We start from the raw sequence: 21,808 nt of genomic DNA on the forward strand, positions 1-21,808 counted from the left end.
GCTACTGACAGCTTGGTGCCAGATATCACAGCATACCTTCAGAGGTCTAGTGGCTTCCATGCCTCAACTGGTCAGAGCTGTTTTGGTGGCAAAGAGGGAGCTTCTCAATATAAGGTGGATGGTTCTAAAGTTATGGCTGATGGGTGTAGGTTTAACTAGATGGACCTGTGTCTTTTTTCAGATTTATCAACTGTGCATCTATGTAAAAGCAGTTAGGGATAGCCTGGTAAACATTTGAAAATTGGCATAAAATTAGTATGTAATATATGATAATTAGTTGACTAAAAATTTACAACAATTTTGGTCTTGAGCATAATAAATACATATATATACATAAAAAAATATATTATACATTTTCTTCAAATGTGGCATTTATTTATACACAGCCATAAATCAGACCTGAAAGGGTAATGGTGTAGCGTACAAAGAGATTTGGGTGGGAAGGAGACACAAAACCTTAAAAAAAGGCCCTTTTGAGAGTGCTGTTTTTACGGCTGACCCGATATGGCAGGGTACACAGGATTTGTATTGCGATTGCTGGTGATATGGTCAGGTTGTGGAGAAGCTGCATTCATTCCTGAATAAGCCAAAGACCCAACTGGCATTGTGTACTCTCCTTTTCCTGGTTGATTTTGGATTAAATTTCCAACCGAGTTTTCTGCTGTGTTCTGGTAATCATTTGATATTACAATTACCTAAAAAAAAAAAAAAAAAGCCAGCATGAAAAGAAACATTATAATGGCTTTTTGGTCTTTTTTTTAACTTAATTTTTATCTTCTGATAGATGTAATATAGAAAACAAATGTAGCCTTTATCAAGCTTGTGTAATAGATAAAATATATATATATATATATATATATATATATATATATATATATATATATATATATATATATATATATATATAGAGAGAGAGAGAGTATAGAGGAATTGCATACACACGATCAGAATTACTGATAGAAAGTTTTTCCGTCGGGAAAATTGAGAACATGCTATCAATTTTTGGCTGGCGGAAATTCAGACGGCTAAATTCCAGTGGAGCATACACACGGTTGCATTTTCCGATGTAAAGTTCTCATCGGTCTTTTTCTGGCCGGAATTTCGATCGTGTGTACGTGGCATAAGGGGGTTTAGTACACGCCCCACACTATATAAGGCCGCCTGTGCGGCGGCCTTGCGTAGTGTGTTGTGTCAGCCAAGAGAGAGATAGATGGAGAGACAGTGTCTTTGAATTTCATTTGAAGCTGTTGCGATTACAGTCGGTGTATTGTGCCACCTGCACAGTGTACACCTAATATTACAATTACCTAAAAAAAAAAAAAAAGCCAGCATGAAAAGAACAATTATAATGTCTCTTTGGTTTTTTTTTTAACTTAATTTTTATCTTCTGATAGATGTAATATAGAAAACAAATGTAGCCTTTATCAAGCTTGTGTAATAGATAAAATATATATATATATAGAGAGAGAGAGAGAGGAGTCTCTGCTTTGCATGTTTACACTTCACCTGCAGCTTGAGCTATTTAGCTCTCTAAATACACAATTTGTAAAGGTGAACTCCAGGAAAGAATACAGAAATTAAATGCATATATGGAATGCATATACAGTGTGTAGGTATTACTCATCCACCAGAAATTAGATACATATATGTTTGTATTTCTTTTATTTTCCTGAAACTTGCACATCTCTGCCACACCTGATCTGCTTCTTGAATTGCAACACACCTGATTGGCTCTTTATGCTTCTCCCTTCCCCTCGCTAAGCACTGCTGTACAGGGACTTCAAGAGGCTGAAGCCACCAGTTTTAGACAGGTACCCTTCCCCACTTCTGGGAGGTGGCGCTGTATCTCGGAATTTCGGCCCCCCTCCTCCTTCCTCCGCCGCCGGGCCAGTTAGAAAGCACAGCGGCTTCGTGCATGCACCGTAGGGAACCGGCTGTGAAACCGAAAGGCTTCACTACTGGTTTCCCTTAGTGGAGATGGTGGCGGCAGCACCCGACAACCAATCCGAAAATCAGCTGGGATGCCGACATCGTTGAACAGGAGTCCATATATTAATAGTCACCAGCTACAGTATTTATAAAACGAAAGAGGGCGCACTGGCCTAGTGCATTATCCAACAAATGTATTAAAAATATCTGATGAAACCAAAAAGATGTCTACTCACAAAAATAGACTTGTAAACCTGCTCATAGAGCCATATGAGTGGCCAGTCTCTCTCAAATCGCTTGGACTACCAGACCAAGGTAGGGGGTCCTAGATGGGACTCCGCTGGCTGAAGTGTTTTGAAGGATCCACCTTCTTCCGACGCTCTGAGGAAGAAGGTTGATCCTTCGAAATCACTTGCAGTCATCTAATAAGCAAAGATGTAGCGTCTGCATCCCTTTAGATGTAATTAACCCTTAGGAAGTATCATGCCAAAAATATAATTCCTATTGCGGAGGATGCCTAAAATTTTACTTGGATCTTAGTGCAGACTTCTGGGAAAATCAGTGAGCCAATCAAACAAGCAAGAAATGTGACTCATTAGAGAGATACACGCTATCTGTTCTGGTGACCATCATCCCTAGGACTGAAAATGGAGGCAGAACCAAAATTTGTGAGTTGTCACCAAAACAGGAACAGTGGTGAAGTCTTTCAATGTGAACTCCTTTTCCGATGACAACTGTCTGAGGGGATTTCCCTCACATTGTAGAGATTTCTTGTCACTTTCTATACCAGTGTCCTGTGACACTTGTTCCTCACATTGGAAATTCCGAAATATGTTGCTAGGCGAGAATTGCAAAAGTGGTAGCAGATACCAGTCAGAAAAAGGTACCGACTTCCAGGGAAAAAAACATGCCAGTAATTGAATTGTAATTGTTAAGTGAAATTCCAATTTAAGTAGAGGATGTGTATGAGAATAAGGATATTGACTTTAAATCAATATTTACTGTACTTGTAAAAGATAAACTTATATATTTCTGTAGAATGATTCCCCTTGTTTTGCAAGTACAGAGCAAATCTATATTGCTGGGAATTTGATATCCTAATCCAGGTAGGTCATGAAGCAGCATAGTTGGGAAATCAGGCTTCCCTTAACACTCAAGCGCCTAGGTTCTCCCTAACGAGGAGTCTATCTTTTATGTAAAGTCTCACAGAACAGCTATCAACTAATGTGTCAGCATAGAGTGAAGCTTAGGTTATCTTCTAATATAAAATGGCAGAATCACATAGACCATAGCTATGTAGGCTATTCCAGAATGGAACATAAATCATACATATGTATGTAATTGTCAGGAAACGAATACTGCAGGTAATGTTCATGCAAATGTAACAGCACTAGGGATGAGCTTCGTGTTCGAGTCAAACCCATGTTCGACTCGAACATCGGCTGTTCGCACATTCAGCGAATTCCGAACATTATGGGCCATTCGTGGCAAATTTGAGTGCCGTGTTACGGCCCATGATTCACTGCGGCATCACAGTGCATTGCTGGCTGATGATTGGCCAAACATGCACTATGACTCACATGCTTGCCCAATCACAGCGCGGTCTGTACAGCGAGCTGTAATTGGCCAAAGGCAGGATAGGCACAATAGGAATTCTCGTCGGAAAAAGCTCTGATGGTTTTCCAGACGGAATTCCGACGGAATTCGGCTCAAGCTGTCTTGCCTACACACGGTCACATCAAATTCTGATCGTTTATAACACGTACGACGTGACTAGAAAAAGGAAGTTGAATAGCCAGTAGCCAATAGCTTCTGTCTCGTAGTTGAGGGTAGCTTTAGTTTGCGTGATTTTTGGCGTGTCGGAATTGCATACACACGATCAGAATTACTGATAGAAAGTTTTTCCGTCGGGAAAATTGAGAACATGCTATCAATTTTTGGCTGGCGGAAATTCGGACAGCTAAACCACAGGCAGCTGTAGCAATTACAGTCGGTGTATTGTGCCACCTGCACAGTGTACACCTAAAGCTACCCCAATTGCTGGTGTTCTGCTAGTCCTATACCTCAGGCAGCTGTAGCAATTACAGTCGGTGTATTGTGCCCCCTGCACAGTGTACAGCTAAAGCTACCCCAATTGCTGGTGTTCTGCTGGTCCTATACCTTAGGCAGATGTAGCAATTACAGTCAGCGTATTGTGCCACCTGCACAGTGTACACCTAAAGCTACCCCAATTGCCGGTGTTCTTCTGATCCTACACCTCAGGCAGCTGCTGCAGCAATTACAGTCGGTATATTGTGCCACCTGCACAGTGTACACCTAAAGCTACCCCAATTACTGGTGTTCTGCTGATCCTATACCGAAGACAGCTGCAGTAATTACAGTCGGTGTACTGTGTCATCTGCACAGTGTGCACTTAAAGCTACCCCAATTGCTGGTGTTCTGCAGATCCTATACCTCAGGCAGGCAGCTGCAGTAATTACAGTCAGTGTATTGTGTCATCTGCACAGTGTGTACCTAAATCTACCCCAATTGCTGGTGTTCTTCAGATCCTATACCACAGGCAGGCAGCTGCAGTAATTACAGTCAGTGTATTGTGTAATCTGCACAGTGTGCACCTAAATCTACCCCAATTGCTGGTGTTCCTCAGATCCTATACCACAGGCAGGCAGCTGCAGTATTTACAGTCAGTGTATTGTGTCATCTGCACAATGTATGCCTAAAGCTGTCCAAACTGCTGGTGTTCTTCTGATACTATACCACAGGCAGCTGCTGCAGCAATTACAGTTAGTGTATTGTGCCACCTGCACAGTGTACGCCTAAAGCTACCCCAATTGCTGATGTTCTGCTGATCCTATCTGCAGGCAGCTGTAGCAATTACAGTCGGTGTACTGTGTCATCTGTACAGTTTGCACCTAAAGCCACCCCAATTGCTGGTGTTCTTCGGATCCTATACCACAGGCAGGCAGCTGCAGTAATTACAGTCGGTGTATTGTGTCATCTGCACAGTGTACGCCTAAAGCTACCTCAGTTGCTGGTGTTCTGCTGATCCTATCCGCAGGCAGCTGTAGCAATTACAGTCGGTGTACTGTGTCGTCTGCACAGTGAGCACCTAAAGCTACCCCAATTGCTGATGTTCTGCTGATCCTATACCACAGACAGGCACCTGCAGTAATTATAGTTGGTGTATTGTGTCATCTGCACAGTGTGCACCTAAAGCTACCCCAATTGCTGGTGTTCTTCAGATCCTATACCACAGGCAGGCAGCTGTAGTAATTACAGTCGGTGTATTGTGTCATCTGCACAGTGTGCACTTAAAGCTACCCCAATTGCTGGTGTTCTACTGATCCTATACCGCAGGCAGCTGCAGTAATTACAGTCGGTGTACTGTGTCATCTGCACAGTGTGCACTTATATCTACCCCTATTGGCTTGTCTCCGATTATGCTCTGCTGTTTCCAGTGCTGACCTTGACCCCATTGACTTGTGTATGTAAATGTCAGCTTGCACTATTGAGCTTCATTAACAGCCATTTTATAACAGGTAGCAAGATACAAAACATGAAGTCAAGATCTCCACTCTGTTGGCTGCCTTTGAAAAAAAAAAATATTAATCCTACACAATAATTTACTATTCAGTTCTGATCAGAATAAATAAAAAAATTATCTGCAAAACCACTATACATTCCCTTTAATGTTGTTTAGATACTGGGTATGATTGTGATTTGATGGGATCAGACCATTGTTCACCTGAGGAAGAGTGGAGTGATTTTGAAGAGAGCGCCCTCCGAAGACACTGAGTGATACAGATACGCAAAACTCCAAAAGGCTGCAAAGGACCAAAAAACCAAGGGCCAACTCCCTGAGAATCTGCAAGATGAAGATTCAAAATAATGAACTGATTTACCGCAATGCATAAAGAGCGACATAAAGCAATATAGTGCACAGCAACAATCTGAATCTGGTCTAATGATTTCCCCCCCATCCTCTCTGTGTAAGCTACATACTGTACCTTAATCTTCAGCTTGCTTGGGGCCTTTGCAACAAGAAAAAAAAAGGTTGTGCAAAAGGTTGTACAGTGCCCTACCCCCTCCATGTGGGTTACATGGAGAAGGTGGGGGGGGGGGAGATATAAAGAGAAACTTCACCAAAAGTTTGCTATTTAACAACTTATTAAACAAATATTAAAACGCAATGTAATACTCACAAAAACTTCATCATGATAGATACCACAGAGATCGTAACATGGGGGATTGTAATTATGTATGTGATGCGCAATATCGGCACAGTATAGACCAATGGCTGCCAAGGACACCAGTGAACTAATAATATTCATGGCCAAAGCTCCTTGCACCTTAAAAAATAAGCAGACATTTGGGTTATGTTCATTTCTATCAGTAAAGAGACAATAGATTGTTATATGTATAATCAAACTACCATTTTAAGCAGGGCCATCTTAATAGCATCATGGGCCCCTAGGCAGTAATGCAGACAAGTGGAGCTTCCCCTTTTGGGTGGAGCTCCGCATTAACTACATGAACAATCATTCTGTACAGCAAAGAAACTGTGGGAAAATACTACATACATAAAGTAACAAAGCTGTCCTGTGCATATAATATATCCGCTAGATTGATGCCTCCCCAGCACTCTGACCCCTCTACACCACAGATATCCCCCCAGCACTCTGACCCTTCTACACCCCAGATATCCCCCCAGCACTCTGATCCCTCTACATCCCAGATATTCCCCCAGCACTCTGATCCCTGTACACCCCAGATTTCTCCCAGCACTCTGATCCCTCTACATCCCAGATATCCCCCCAGCACTCTGACCCCTCTACATCCCAGATATCCCCCCAGCACTCTGACCCCTCTACATCGCAGATATCCCCCCAGCACTCTGACCCCTCTACACCCCAGATAACCCCCCATCACTCTGACCCTTATACACCCCAGATATCCCCCCAGCACTCTGATCCCTCTACATCCCAGATTTCCCCCAGCACTCTGACCCCTCTATATCCCAGATATTCCCCCAACACTCTGACCCCTCTACATCCCAGATATTCCCTAAGCACTCTGACCCCTGTACACCCCAGATTTCCCCCAGCACTCTGACCCCTCTACACCCTAGATATCCCCCAGCACTCTGACCCCTCTGCATCCTAGATATTCCCCACAGCACTGCTACCATATACCATAAGATACTCCTTGTATTGTGACCCCACTACATCCCTGATACCCCCTGCACTGTGGCCTCTCTACATCCCTGATACCTCTAGCACTATAGCCACCCAAGTAACCCAAGCATTGCTACCCCCTAAACTCCATCTCTATAGATCCCCCCCTCAGTATTGTTTTCTCCCGAAAACAACCTTGAGCACCATTATTCCATTATTCCATTCATGTAGTACCCCCTTTTCCAGTGGAGATACAGTGCATATAAACGTTTGGCTATGTGCCCACCTCCAGCACTGGACTCACCTATATCAATCAAACAGGCAGAAGGAGGGGCGGAGGAGGGAGCATTCCAAGCCCTTCAGTGCAAACAGTGCTCAATAGCTGGGCTCACCATGACACCATCCACAATGCTACTTCTGCAGGTGAGCTCTCAGTCCCGAGCATTCAAGCTGCATGGGGCGGGCTCAGAGCATCACTGGCGCTCCGGCCCTGTCCCTCCCTGCTGGCTGTGAAATAATAGGTATCGTTCTGTAGAGTGCGACGCACCGCTGCCAGCCTGCCTCCCCTGTGTATCCATCACTCTCAGTGCCATCATAGGGCCTCCAATTTTGGGGCAGCATGGTCTCAAGAACCAGCTGCTTTGGGGAAAGTGCAGGAGCCCCCCATGTAGCAGGGGCCCCTGAGCAGTGCCCAGGTGTGCCCACTCATTAAGCCCTGATTCCAAGCTGTACAAAAAGCAACAATAGTCTGAAAAATCCTAATAATAAATTTAGCTTATTTGCTCGATTTAGGTTTAGATATGTAGCGACTTGTTATATATGTTTGAGAAGGGCAACAAAAACTGTTGATCCTATCAAAAATTCAAAGCTGCCCTATGTCCTCTACACACTTCGGTGGGTCTATGTATAAAAAAAAAAAAATGCTGTGCTAATATCTTAGGCATTCATACAAGCACAATGCATGATCACTGTATTGTCTGTAATACGATTATTACCTATGATTGTCAGCTCAATCTACTGGCCATAAAGCAGTATTTTTTTTAGACAAAAATACTGCATTATAGCCACTAGATGGAGCTGATGGTAATTGGAAATAATCATAATCATAATACAAACAATAAAAGTGATCATTTGTAAAGGCCTGTGGATACTCATGGGATGTAAAGGAATTTTTCCTTGTTATTGTTTCACTTAAAATGAAACACATTTAAATTGACTCGCAGTTGAAATTGGCTATTTAAACAAAAATAAAGAAAAAAAAACGACATGGGGTACTCCCCCAGTCCATACCAGGCCCTTCGGGTCTGGTGTGGATTTTAAGGGGAACACTACGCCAATTTTTTTTTAAACTGCCAGAATCCATACCAGACCCTTAGGTCTGTCACCCAGTGGAGCAGGCAATCGGTGGTCAGCCTTCGTGGCAATTTTTTTTTCAGGTCCAGCGGTGTGGATCTACATTGGGGGACATTGTTTTTTAATAAATTTTTTTAAATTTTAATAAAAGATTTGTCAAAAACTTGTCTAGTGTTTTATTTATTTTTTACATCTTTTTTGGTGAAAGAGTAGGGGTACAATGTACCCCATACTCAATCACATAGGAGGGAGGGCAGGATCTGGGGGACCCCTTGTTAAAGGTGGCTTCCAGATTCTGACAAGCCCCCTGCCCGCAGACCCTCACAACCATCATCCAGGGTTGTCGGGAAGAGGCCCTTATTTCCATCAACATGGGGACAAGGTGCTTTGGGGTGGGGGGGCTCGCTCATCCCCCCTTTCCTGGCCTGCCAGGCTGCATGCTCGGATAAGCGTCTGGTATGGATTGGGGGGGGGCCCTTTTTTCTTTATTTTATTTTTTTTTCAATAGTAGGGTTCCAGCAATTGCAACCACGAGTCAATTTAAATGTGATTTAACTCTTATGTCCTTTCTGCATTAAAGTTGCTTACCTGCGTGCGCAGTTCAGTGCACAATTTCACAATGCCAAGATGACAGCAGCCGGGGGGACAGCTCAGCACTGGATAGAAGGTGATTATAATTCCGCTTTAAGAACTACCTGAGACTAATTCAGGTGAGCGTTCAAGAAACTAATTCCCTATCATGTCCCCTTTACTTTTGATTTGCAGGAGAAGGCAGCGGACAGATTCGAAAGCCACTTTTGCACTGAATAGCTTCTAATGCTCCGCCCACTACGTTCACTGTCAATCATAAGTAATCTTTCAGTTTCCCATAAGTCTCAGCCCGTCCCTAGTATAAAACTCATTATCCACACACTGGTCAGTGAGACAGGCGCAGTAAGTATGGGCCTTGATGAATACCTGACTTACCTCACAAGAAGACCGCTTGTGCCCAGCCGCTATCGACAAGGATCCTGAAATGATATACTGCAAACAACACAAATGTTATTATACATGTCCATAATATACAAGTACAGCCTATAAACAGATATTTATACCGATCATTCATACCTTTATGACGACTGACGGGTTAAGTGAATACCATTGATTATCTCATTACAATGGCAACAAGTGAACATGTTAACCCTGAAGCTGATGTGTGGAAAGCAGAAAAACTGACATTTGTTGTGAAGGGGGTTGCATAGCCGCAGACCAGTCAGGGTACCCATGCTGACCCGTGTCCACAGCCACATGCCTACAATGGGCATGTGAGCATCAGAACTGGACCGGGGGCAATGGAAAAAGGTGGCCTGGTCTGATGAATCACATTTTATTTTACATCATATGGATGGCTGGGTGTGTGTGTGTCACTGGAAGGAGGAAGGGTTCTGTTAATGCTGGACGGCGTTATTCGTTTTTAAATGTCGATTTTTTACGAAATATTGTGAGTATAACCTTTAACTTTAATAAATCCAAACAATTTATACAGTATCACACTATGGTCCTCTTTCTAATTTGCATGGTCCATGCCGTTATTCCGTTTGTGCTGTGGCGTGTGTCTATTATCCATGTGCAAGGATCGTGGCTGGGTGCATTTAATTGCTTCTGATATCCCAGTATCTGGTAAGCGGCTCATATATCGGTGGTGGCACTTATGATAGATGTGGAGCACAGCGGTGGTTTATGAAGATTTACAGATCAAGAGACTGTTTTGTTACCATCTGTATATTCATGGACTGAAAATAATGCATTCTAGCTGGTGTTCTTTATTAGCGAATGTAATACATTGTGATCTTCACAAGATTGCTTAAGGTTTTTCTGTCCATTTCATGCTGGTCACTGTTTATGAATAATTTTTTATCATTTAGAATTTATTCATTTTTATTCTGATTTTTACTTAATTTTTGGCGCAGTTTTTTTCGTTATTATTTGTATTGTGTTTATCCCACATTACTGCAGCCTTTTCTTTAGCCATTTTTTTAATTTGTTTGGGTGAATGCGGTTTTTCTTTGTACCATAACACACAGCCACCAAAGTCAGAATCATTGATCTACAGTGCCTTGAAAAAGTATTCATACCCCTTGAAATTTTCCACATTTTGTCATGTTACAACCAAAAACGTTAATGTATTTTAATGGGATTTTATGTGATAGACCAACACAAAGTGGCACATAATTGTGAAGTGGAAGAAAAATGATAAATGGTTTTTACATTTTTTTACAAATAAAAATGTGAAAAATGTGGCGTGCATTTGTATTCAGCCCCCTTTACTCTGATACCTCCAACTAAAATCTAGCGGAACCAATTGCCTTCAGAAGTCACCTAATTAATAAATAGAGTCCCCCTGTGTGTAATTTGATCTCAGTTTAAATACAGCTGTTTTGTGAATACTTTGTATAACCAACTTTCACAACAATTTGTTAAGTCTTTTTGGGGATGTCTCTCTCAGCTTCTCGAGAGTGAAATTTTTGCTCATTCTTCTTTGCAAAATAGCTCAAGCTCTGTCTGATTGGATGGCGAGCACCTGTGAACAGCAATTTTCCAGTCTTGCCACAGATTCTCAATTGGATTTAGGTCTGGACTTTGACTAGGCTATTCTCATTCTAGCACATAAATATGCTTTGATCTAAACCAGGGGTAGGCAACCAGCCCTCCAGCTGTTGTGGAACTACATTTCCCATGAGGCATTGCAAGGCTGGCAGTTACAATTACTCCCAGAGGCATGATGGGACTTCTGCAACAGCTGGAGGGCCAAGTTTGCCTACCCCTGATCTAAACCATTCCATTGTAGCGCTGGCTGTATGTTTAGGGTCATTGTCCTGCCGGAAGGTGAACCTCCGCCCCAGTCTCAAGTCTTTTGCAGACTCTAACAGGTTTTCTTCTAAGATTGCTCTATTTTTGGCTCCATCCAACTTCCCATCAATTCTGACCAGCTTCCCTGTCCCTGCTGAAGAAAAGCATCCTCACAACAACATGCTGCCACCATCATGTTTCACTGTGGGGATGGAGTGTTCAGGGTGATGTGCAGTGTTAGTTTTCCCGCCACACATAGCTTTTAAGCCAAAAAGTTACATTTTGGTCTCATCTGACCATAGCACCTTGCTCCACATGTTTGCTGTGTCCCCCACATGGCTTCTCGCAAACTTCAAACAGGACTTCTTATGGCTTTCTTTCAACAATGGATTTCTTTTTGACACTCTTCAATAAAGGCCAGATTTGTAGAGTGCACAACTAATAGTTGTCCTGTGGACAGGTTCTCCCACCTGAGCTGTGGCTCTCTGCAGCTCCTCCAGAGTTACCATGGTCCGCTTGGCTGCTTCTCTGATTAATGCTCTCCTTGCCCGGCCTGTCAGTTTAGGTGGACCGCCATGTCAAAACCTGCCTGGTGTGTTCCTTGGCCTTTGTGATGTGGTGGTTTGTTCACTAAGGTTCTCTAATGTGATCAAAAAAATCGGGTGGAAAAGTCCGGCAAACTCAAGTCCGCCGGACAATCCCCCCTGTGTAGCCTCCGGCATACTTTTTTGACCCGAAAGTACAGCGGACTTAGAAAGTAGTGTTGCACTCTAATCCTCCCGCCGGACTCGCATTTTGGCGGACAATCCGGCCGTGGGTATGCCAGTCCGCCGTACTTTTAAAATGAACTGACTTTTCCCGCCCGGAGAAAAGTCCGGTCATTTCGAGCGGGTCTCCAGGTAGGCGGGGCCCGCGAAGGAGACATCGCTGGCCCCGCCACCTGGTATGGACTTAAAGGGGAACCCCAACGCCGAAAAAAATCGGTCCACATCAGACCCTTGTCCGAGCACGCTACCCGGCCGGCCAGGAAAGGGGGGGATGAGCGAGCGCCCCCCCTCCTGAGCCATACCAGGCCGCGTGCCCTCAACATGGGGGGTGCCTTGGGGAAGGGGGGCCACGCGGCCCCCCCACCCTAAAGCACCTTGTCCCCATGTTGATGAGGACAAGGGCCTCTTCCCGACAACCCTGGCCGTTGGTTGTCGGGGTCTGCGGGCGGGGGGCTTACCGGAATCCGGGGGCCCCCTTATTAAATACCGGCCCCCCACCCTATGATACCGGCCCCCCACCCTATGTGAATGAGTATGGGGTACAATGTACCCCTACCCATTCACCTGTGAGAAAAAGTACAAAAAAAACACAACACAGGGTAAAAATAGTTTATTGCACAGCTCCGGGGGTCTTCTCGCCGGACTCCTCCGCTATCTTCTGCTAGCTCTTTTGCTAGCGGAGGTGCCCGGCTTTCTTCCTCGCCGCCGCCCTTCTTCCGACTTCGGGGGTCTTGTCCCCCTCTTCTGGGGTCTTGTCCCCCTCTTCGGTTCTTCTGCCGGGTCCCCGCGCCTTCTTATAGCTCTTTTACAGGCAGTGGCCCTGTCGCCGCTGTTGTCGCCGCCGCCCTCTGGCCTTCTGTTCTCGTCCCTTTCCTGGCCGGCCGGGTAGCGTGCACGGACAAGGGTTTGATGTGGACCCGGGGGCAACCCCCACGCCGATTTTTTTCGCCGTTGGGGTTCCCCTTTAAGTCCATACCAGGTGTCCTTCGCGGGCCCCGCCTACCTGGAGACCCGCTCGAAATGAGTGGACTTTCCTCCGCGTGTGTGGGCGAGTCCGTTCATTTCAAAAGTAGGCCGGATAGTACGGCGGACTTAGTACGCCGTATTAGTCCGCTGAAAAAGTGCTGTGTGTGGGCAAGTAGCTCGTTCGGAAAGTCGGACGGACAGTCTGGCGGGAAGTCCGCCAGACTAAGTCCGTCGGATAGTCCGCTACGTGTGTACGCGGCATAACAAACCTCTGAGCAGGGTTGCCAACTAAATTTACTGACAGTTTGTAAAAATCTGTGATTTTTTTTACAACTGCCAGTAAATATCAGGGGCTGATAATTTCATGAAGTGTTGACTTACTAAGTGTAAATCAAGCAAATTACTTTGTTATAGGTATTGTCAGTGTTTCCATATCATGTTTATACTGTTAAAATATTCACTGTGTTAGTTTTCAATAGAAGTTCTGTAATTTCTCAGGTTGCCAGTAAAAAATGTAATGCGCCAGTAAATTTTGCATATTTTGTCAGTAAAAAATGCTGTGGGAGGATGGAAACCCTGCCTCTGAGGGCTTCACAGAACAGCTGTATTTATGCTGGGATTAGATTACACACAGGTGGACTCTAGTTACTAATTAGGTGACTTCTGAAGGCAATTGGTTCCACTAGAATTTAGTTAGGGGTATCAGAGTAAAGGGGCTGAATACAAATGCACGTCACACTTTTCACAAATGTTTTTGTAAAAATGTTTGAAAATCAGTTATTATTTTCCTTCCATTTCACAATTATGTGTCACTTTGTGATGGTCTATCACATAAAATCCCAATAAAATCCATTTATGTTTTTGGTTGTAACATGACAAAATGTGGAAAATGTCAAGGGGTATGAATAATTTTTCAAGGCACTGTACATACCTGTCCTACGTCAGAGATAAAGTTGAAGCTGATGGACCAGAATGACAGCCAGGCAACTAGCATTTTAGTTTAGCAATAGAAACCTACATATTTCACAGATCACAGGATCATAGCATTCAGTGATGCTGACAGTAAGCAAAATCTGATGGGGAAGCTCAGGAAATATTTCACCATCAGGTTTGCTCCCCTTGTGATTGACAGCAGGCAGCGCGGGTATTATAAAATAAAATAAAACATTTCTTGACAATTTAACAAATGCTGAAAGAAATGCTTTCAAATCATTGTCAACAGATAAAAACATAGTTATCAAGAATGCGGATAAGGGAGGCAGTGTGGTGGTCCTGAATTCATGTGACTATAAAGCAGAAGCACTGCGTCAACTTTCAGATACCAACACTTATCAATTACTGCGATCTAACCCCGCTGCCTCCTTTAAACTTGAACTTTCTAATTTGTTGAATAGAGCTGTCAGGGCTGGTCTTCTGTCTGAAAATGACAAAATCTCTTTTATTCCTGAGAATCCAGTCATGCCTATTTTTCACTATCTTCCTAAGGTCCACAAGGGGTTAAATTCCCTTGTGGGTCGACCGATAGTGGCAGGAATAGGCTCTCTCAACGAACGATTAGGAGAGTGGGTGGATAATTTACTCCAACCTTTAGTCCTAAGTTTACCTGGATATCTCAGAGATACTGGTGATTTGCTGAGTAAATTACAGAATCTAAAGTGGCACTCTACATACAGATGGATCAGCTGTGATGTTACCAGTCTGTATTCCAGCATTCCACACCGACTGGGTTTAAGAGCAGTAGCTTACTTTTTACAAACATCTGGGAGGTTTTCTCTAGCACTTCAAGAATTTATATTGTCATCTTTAGAATATTTACTTACACATAATTTCTTTATGTTTGACGGGGCCTATTACCTCCAGAGATGCGGGGCCTCCATGGGAGCGAAATTTTCGCCCTCATTAGCCAACCTGTACATGGGTTGGTGGGAGAGGTCCTGCATCTTTGGACATGATAGCCCCCGCCGCAAAGATACCATATTTTTTGGGCGCTTCATAGACGATCTGTTATTCATTTCATCTGATGAGTGTGCCAGTTTGGAAAATTGGCTTACTTATTTCAATGACAACAATTTAAATTTACAATTTACTGGAGTCATGAAAATAAGCACCATAGAATTTTTAGATGTCAATCTGACTGGTTCAGAAGAAAACATAGTCTCTGGTCTACATAGAAAATCAATCGCAGGTAACACACTTTTAAGAGCAGACTCAGCCCATCCTGGTCATACCATCAGAGGGATACCATATGGACAATTTTTGAGGTCGAGGCGCTTATGCAGCACCCCAGAAATTTTTCAGCTGGAAGCTAATGAGATGGCCAATAGATTCAAGGAAAGAGGATACACACCCGCCAATGTACAAAAAGCCCTGGTTTCAGCTAGTACCATCCCAAGAGATACTTTGTTACAAAATAAACGTTCCTCCAGTAGAAATAGCAATACAAGTAAATTTTCTTCTTTAGAGACAAACATCCCTGCGTTCTCCACATCTTATAGTTCAGAATTTAATGACGTGAGGAAAATAGTGACTAAATATCTCCCTATTTTATTTAGTGATTTTGCATACAATCAAATCCTTTCCAGAGGTATAAAAACGGTTTCTCGTAGAGCACCTACTTTAGGACATACCTTATCCCCTAGTTTATTCACAAGTAGTAAATCCAACCAACATTGGTTAAGATTTACAGGCAACTTCAAATGTGGTGGAACAGGTTGTGCTTACTGTTGCCATATCATGAGAGGTACACAGATTACTTCTTGTGTTAATAATAAAATTGCTGACATTAAATCTTTCATAAATTGCAACACTAAGTATTTAATTTGTGTCATCACATGCAATCTTTGCCATATACAATATGTAGGACGCACTACACGCAGACTTAAAGATCGCTTATATGATCATTTATATGACATTGAAAAGAACAAATCCACTAATGTGGCTAGACACTGGAACACTGTACATCAGAAGGATGTTTCAAATCTATTTATACAGGGGATTGAGAAGGTGGTGACCCCCAAGCGAGGAGGTGACAGATTTCTCATACTTTGTAAACGTGAGGTTTTCTGGATATTCTTTTTAGAAACCAGAATTCCGACAGGGTTAAATTTTGATTGGGATGTTTCATATTATTATGATTGAGAAATCTTTTGAAACACTGTAATTCCCCTTCAGGATTAAGATTACCCCAATTTAATGTTACCTTTTATGATGTACTAGTGTTCCAGTTCTGTTTCTTATTTTCCATCAGCTTTTTCATCCATCCCAAAATTTAACGTTATAATAGTCATAGGTTCATTCACAATAACACCCTCTACAAGCTTGTCACATGGGATCAAAATGATAACATCCATGTGAATGTCTAAAATTATACATGTGTGCGCTAGTCAGACACACCAAGTGGGTGGTAATTGATATTTCTTCCCCATATTTACTAAGACGATAGAGGGGGGTTTTTGTCTAGTTTTTGTCTAGTTTGTGAATGTTACCCATATATAGATATTTTCAGATACAGTATATATTATATGGGTATAGTCTCATAGATATGGGACACACTCACTATTTTACATGTATGTGGTTTACTGATATAACCCAGATATTGGGGAGTTTGTATGTACCGCATTACACACTTTGCGGTTTATGCAATTTATTGATGCGGTTTATACACAGCACATTTCACATTTAACCATTGTACAGATCTGGAAATATTCTTTTTCCGTGACTATAGTCTTTTAACAAGTAAACCTTTATATATTTTTTCACTTTACATAATCTAGAGAGGTGTCATTTACATTAGGTTAATAAATAAATAATAATAAAAATAAGAAATAGAAATTAAGAGATCTCACAGCATTGTAGCGTGATCCCTTCTGCATATATATAGTCCACAAACTGTGTTCACATGAGTTTATATATATTGTGGTTTTATTTATCACCATTTTATCTTATGCGGAATTGATCATGTTCAATCACCCGTTATAGCCATTGCATCCTTGCTTCTATTCCATCATAGACTCTCTCATACTATTCACTCAGGTCATTGGTCTTCAAAGAAAAGGAGATGTTTCACAGTATTATAGTGAGATATTTCCTTTTCATACTACACAACCTATAAAAAATGTCTAAGTGACTTTATATACACTGCGATCACACACTATATATCACTATTCTATGTAGAACAGTTGGTGTCTGTACACTAGTTGCATTTATTGTATTACAGACATTTCTGCACGTCGCTGTATTGTTTTTTTTATATGGGCGACCCGTGTGAACAACATGAGTTAATTATAGTTTAGGAGGGAAGGGGTTAAAATGTTTGTTCCTTTTCTCGCCCATTAATCGTAATATTTATGGAATATTCAAGTAGATGGTTGATTGCCTAAAGCATACGCCTCATTTGGGTGCATTTACTGTTTTAGGCACTGGATTGAGGCGTCTAGGCTTATTCTAGTGTCCGTGAGGGTTCTAAAAGGTTTTTTGTTTTTCTTTTTTTGTTTCTGTTTTTATTTAACAATTTTACATGTTATATTTGTATATTTGTGTGTTTTTATAGTGGTAGTTGCAGGTACATACTTTATTTTATGCATTGATTGGTGTATTTACATTCATTTACACATCGATAAAAACACGAGATTGGTTGGTGTATGTACAACTTTAGAAATATTTGGCAATTGTGATCTGTTTCTGAATCTTGGATTTTCCATGCATGCATACTACTTGTCATCGAAATAAGTCCATCAATTGTATGGTTTCATATTGGTTCTTTCATTATTATTCTTTTCTTTTTTCACCGACAGTTCACATAAATATGGCCATCGATCTGATGTGATTTTGTTTAGTGCATGTTCATCCCTGTCACTTTTATATCACAGTTCATTCTCTAAATATTTGAGTTTATTTACATACATATAAACATTCAATACTGTTTTACTTTGAATCTTATGACATTTATTCATATTCTTTATCTATGCATTAAAAGGTTATTCTGTACTAGTGCACAATTACAAGTATTATTATCACCTTTACACCAATATATTTATATACACACATTTATACACGCCTATATACATATATACATTTTTATTTTTATTTTCACACTTTGTTATTTTCACCTCTATATGTATATATATATATATATTTTTTACATATTTATACTTTTCATCAAATCACGTTTCAACACACAGACATGTTCACCCTTTTCCCTTTTTTTTCCCTTTCCCAGTTATTTTCACCAACCAACAACTGGGTGTGGAATGCATGTGTGGAGAATCTATGATGATAGCTTTATCAGCTGTCATGGTTTTACCTTTGATTTCACTGTGGTGTGCTTATACATGAACAGTATATATTTGTTTGTTATTCATAACATAAGCTAGCTATGAGTAAGCGCTGTTTGTAGCGTGAAACGCGTTAGCTATTTTATTCAAAAATCCTTTTTTGTTCCCTTTTTGCTGTGACGTTTTGTTCAATGAAGTTTTGCACTTGCATTTTGAAGAAATAAAGGCATCTAATTTTTACACAATCCGGAGTGCGGCTATCCAGAGTTTCGTTCTGTTTCTACACATTCAGCGCGGGTATTACTTAGCTAAAGACAGCCTGTTATTGGCTATAAAATACACCCACTGCCTGCTGTCAATCTTAAGGCGTGAGCAGACCTAATGGTAAAATAGTCCTTCAGCTTCCCCATCAGACTTAGCTTAGTGTCAGCATCACTGAATGCTAGGAGCCTATCAGTTGTGAAGCCAACCCTATCTTTCACAACCAGTGACATGTGGGGTGGGATAGGAGCAGCAAACTTGCCACCTGCTATACAGCGTACAGAGATGGGCAGTCTGCCTGTCTCTCTGCCCCAACATAGTTTTGATCTTAATCAGGGCTTTTTTTCTCAGAGAATAGGTGCAGGAACTCCTCCCGTTTGAGTCACCCCTTGTCTCTACCCTCTACCCACCTCTGACCACCGTCCCTTGATTCCACCCCCTACCCACCTACCAGTACTGCCCCTTTTAGAGAATACAGAACCAAAATCCCCACACAACAATAGACTCCCCCAGCAACAATGGACGCCACCCCAACAACAATAGATTTCCTGCAGCAACAGTGAACCACCCACAACAAAATATGACACCCAGTAACAAAATATCCACCCAAGAAAAATGATACCACCCCCCAGCAGCAACAACAGATCTCCCAGCAGCCAGCATCAATAAATCCTCCAGCAGCCAGTAAAAATAGACCTCTCCCTCAACAGAAGATCTCTTCCAGCAATATAAGACCCCCCGCAGCAACAATAGATACCCCAATCTGCAACAATAGACCCTCACACAAAATCAGATCCCCACCAGTGAAAATAGATCCCCCAGCAGCCAACATCAATAGACCCTCCAGCATACCCCACACCCCATGCTATTACATACATTCAGTACTGAAGTTGCCTGGAACTGCGTTTCTCCGTGTTCCCGGTGAAAAAAAGCCCTGGTCTTAATTACCTCCAGTTTGGTTATCTATCAAGAGGTGGTCATTCTTTCTGAATTTAGCAAAATCACTTTGTAAAAGGGCATTAAGAACTACTGGAATCTGCTGCACATGTCGGTAAAGCCAAAGTGCATTAAAGTTGGTTTTCAACGTAAAGTAGTGTTACAGGCAAATGTACATAGCGGTGTCACAACTAGTCAGCCTGACATGTGGTGGTGTTTAGACAATATTGAGGAAATAGGACTCTAGTCCTAAACATTCTAGTCGGATGTGGAAGGTATACTCACAAATGCTGCACCCCAGTAGCTGATCCCGCTGTATGTACCGAAAGACACATAGCTGTCTAAGGTGAATAGCAGTACCGTACCCAGAGAGACGTACAGAAGGGCCACCATGATCTGCATAGTCTGTGTACAGAAAACAGAAGTAAGAAAAAATTACTTTACATGGTGCCAAGATAAGTGCCATCAGCCCAAGAGGAGTAGAGTGGAGGTCTGCCACAGGCAAGCAGCTAAATACACAGATGAAAGATATATATAAATATATAATGTATTGGGACACTGCCTTTATATGCAAATGAATCTGATGACATCCCAGTCTTTAGTCCGTAGGGTTCAATATTGAGTTGGCCCAACCTTTGCAGCTAGAACATCTTCAACTCTTTTGGGATGGCTGCCTACAAGGTTTAGGAATATGTCCAGTGGAGGCCGGTCCACAAGGGGCATCGCCCCCCCAGCTAGCACAATCCACTCCCCTAGCCTGCGCAATCAAACATGGGTGTGCACTGTGTGGGGTGCCGGACCAACAGGTTGGTTTCCACCAGGTCCATCACAACTTCACAAGCAGGGGACCAGAGCCTGGGGACCCAATTGGCCTGTTTAATGTTGTCCTCCGGGCGCACCCTGTGATACCAGCTAATCAACATTTACCATTGGCTTCCTGCTCCAGCCAATCAGGACAAGAGGGCAAAGAAACCAGAAACTCGAAAGAAGACTGGGTCAACTCAGAAGCCGTGGCAATGGGCACCAGGGGAGTCGTGACCGCTGGAGGGCTCTGCCTGTAGGGTGAGTGCGGAGTTAGGACACAGACCATCAAACCCCTTCCTTTTGTACTGTATGCTTACAGGAATATTGCAGAGAGCATGATCTGTATAGGAGCTGAGCTGGGAGAAAAGTGTCAGAAAACAATGCACTGACTTCAGTTATAGGAACTTGTGACAGGTAAGCATGTTTGCTTCAATCACAGGCATCGGTTGGTGCCGATCTACAGGGGAAAGCATTCTTAGCTTGAGGGGCCCAACCACGCCCCCCAAAATCCTCTAGCACAAGCCACCGCTGAATGTGTCTATTGGAATATTTGACCATTATTCCAGAAGTGTATTTGTGAGGTCAGGCACTGATGTTTGACTAGAAGGCCTGGCTCGCAGTCTCCGCTCTAACTCATCCCAAAGGTGTTCTATCGGGTTGAGGTCAAGACTTTGTGCAGGTTAATCAAGTTCCTCTATTCCAAACTCGCTCATCTATGTCTTTATGGACCTTGGTTTGTGCACTGGCCAAAATCATTTGGTGAAGGGGGGATTATGGTGTCGGGTTGTTTTTTAGGGGTCTGGCTTGACCCCTTAGTTCCAATGAAGGGGCCTCTTAATGCGTCAGCATACCGAGGCATTTTGGACAATTTCATGCTCTCAGCTTTGTGGGAAGAGTTTGGGTCCTATTCTAACATGACTGGGCCCCTGACCTCAACCCAACAGAACACCTTTGGGGTGAATTAGAGCGGGGACTGCAAGCCAGCCCTTCTTGTACACATCAGTGCCTGACCTCACAAATGCGCTTCTGGAAGAATTGTCAAACATTTCCATAGACACACTCCTAAACCTTGTGGACAACCTTCCCAGAAGAGTTGAAGCTGTTATAGCTGCAAAGGGTGGGCCAACTCAATATTGAACCCTACGGACGAAGACTAGGATGCCATTAAAGTTAATGTGCATGTAAAGGCCGGTGTCCCAATACTTTTGACAATATAAGTGTATGTGAACTACAAATGCCAAACGATTTGTATTTCTGCCTATCCAGTCCTGAGACTTATACAGCTGCACCTTACAGCACAAGGAAAGGGACATGATCTTTCTCTGCTGCAGTTTTACTTTCAATTACAGGTCCCCTCTTGACCTTCACCCTGTGACTGAACAGTGAAAGGGGAAGCAGCTTGATAATAGATTAATCTCTCAGTCACTCTGCTCTATCCTCTGATCAGCATGCATCTTTGTACTACAGCACATCTGAGTGCCTCATTGTGCTGCTTCTCCCTTTCCCATTCTGAGCT

General features: G+C 42.6%; 1 protein-coding gene across 2 annotated transcripts in view; it reads right to left on the reverse strand.

Moving 5' to 3' along the window:
- Window positions 1–353: 353 nt before the first annotated feature.
- Window positions 354–21,808, reverse strand: part of LOC143930406 (membrane-spanning 4-domains subfamily A member 4A-like) — a 35,518-nt gene continuing 14,063 nt past the window's right edge. For both annotated transcript variants that reach the window (XM_077454706.1, XM_077454707.1), the window contains exons 3-7: window positions 19,774–19,893; window positions 9,423–9,479; window positions 6,132–6,278; window positions 5,675–5,794; window positions 354–695 (exon numbers count right to left, since the gene is read on the reverse strand). In XM_077454706.1, coding sequence (XP_077310832.1) covers window positions 489–695; window positions 5,675–5,794; window positions 6,132–6,278; window positions 9,423–9,479; window positions 19,774–19,893 — 651 coding nt within the window. In that variant the 3' untranslated portion in view covers window positions 354–488. The remainder of the gene's footprint in view (window positions 696–5,674; window positions 5,795–6,131; window positions 6,279–9,422; window positions 9,480–19,773; window positions 19,894–21,808) is intronic.

The sequence above is a fragment of the Lithobates pipiens genome, unplaced genomic scaffold (assembly GCF_037356315.1).
Source record: "Lithobates pipiens isolate NorthernLeopardFrog02 unplaced genomic scaffold, aLitPip1_a1.2 Scaffold_25, whole genome shotgun sequence".
Taxonomy (NCBI): Eukaryota; Metazoa; Chordata; class Amphibia; order Anura; family Ranidae; genus Lithobates; species Lithobates pipiens.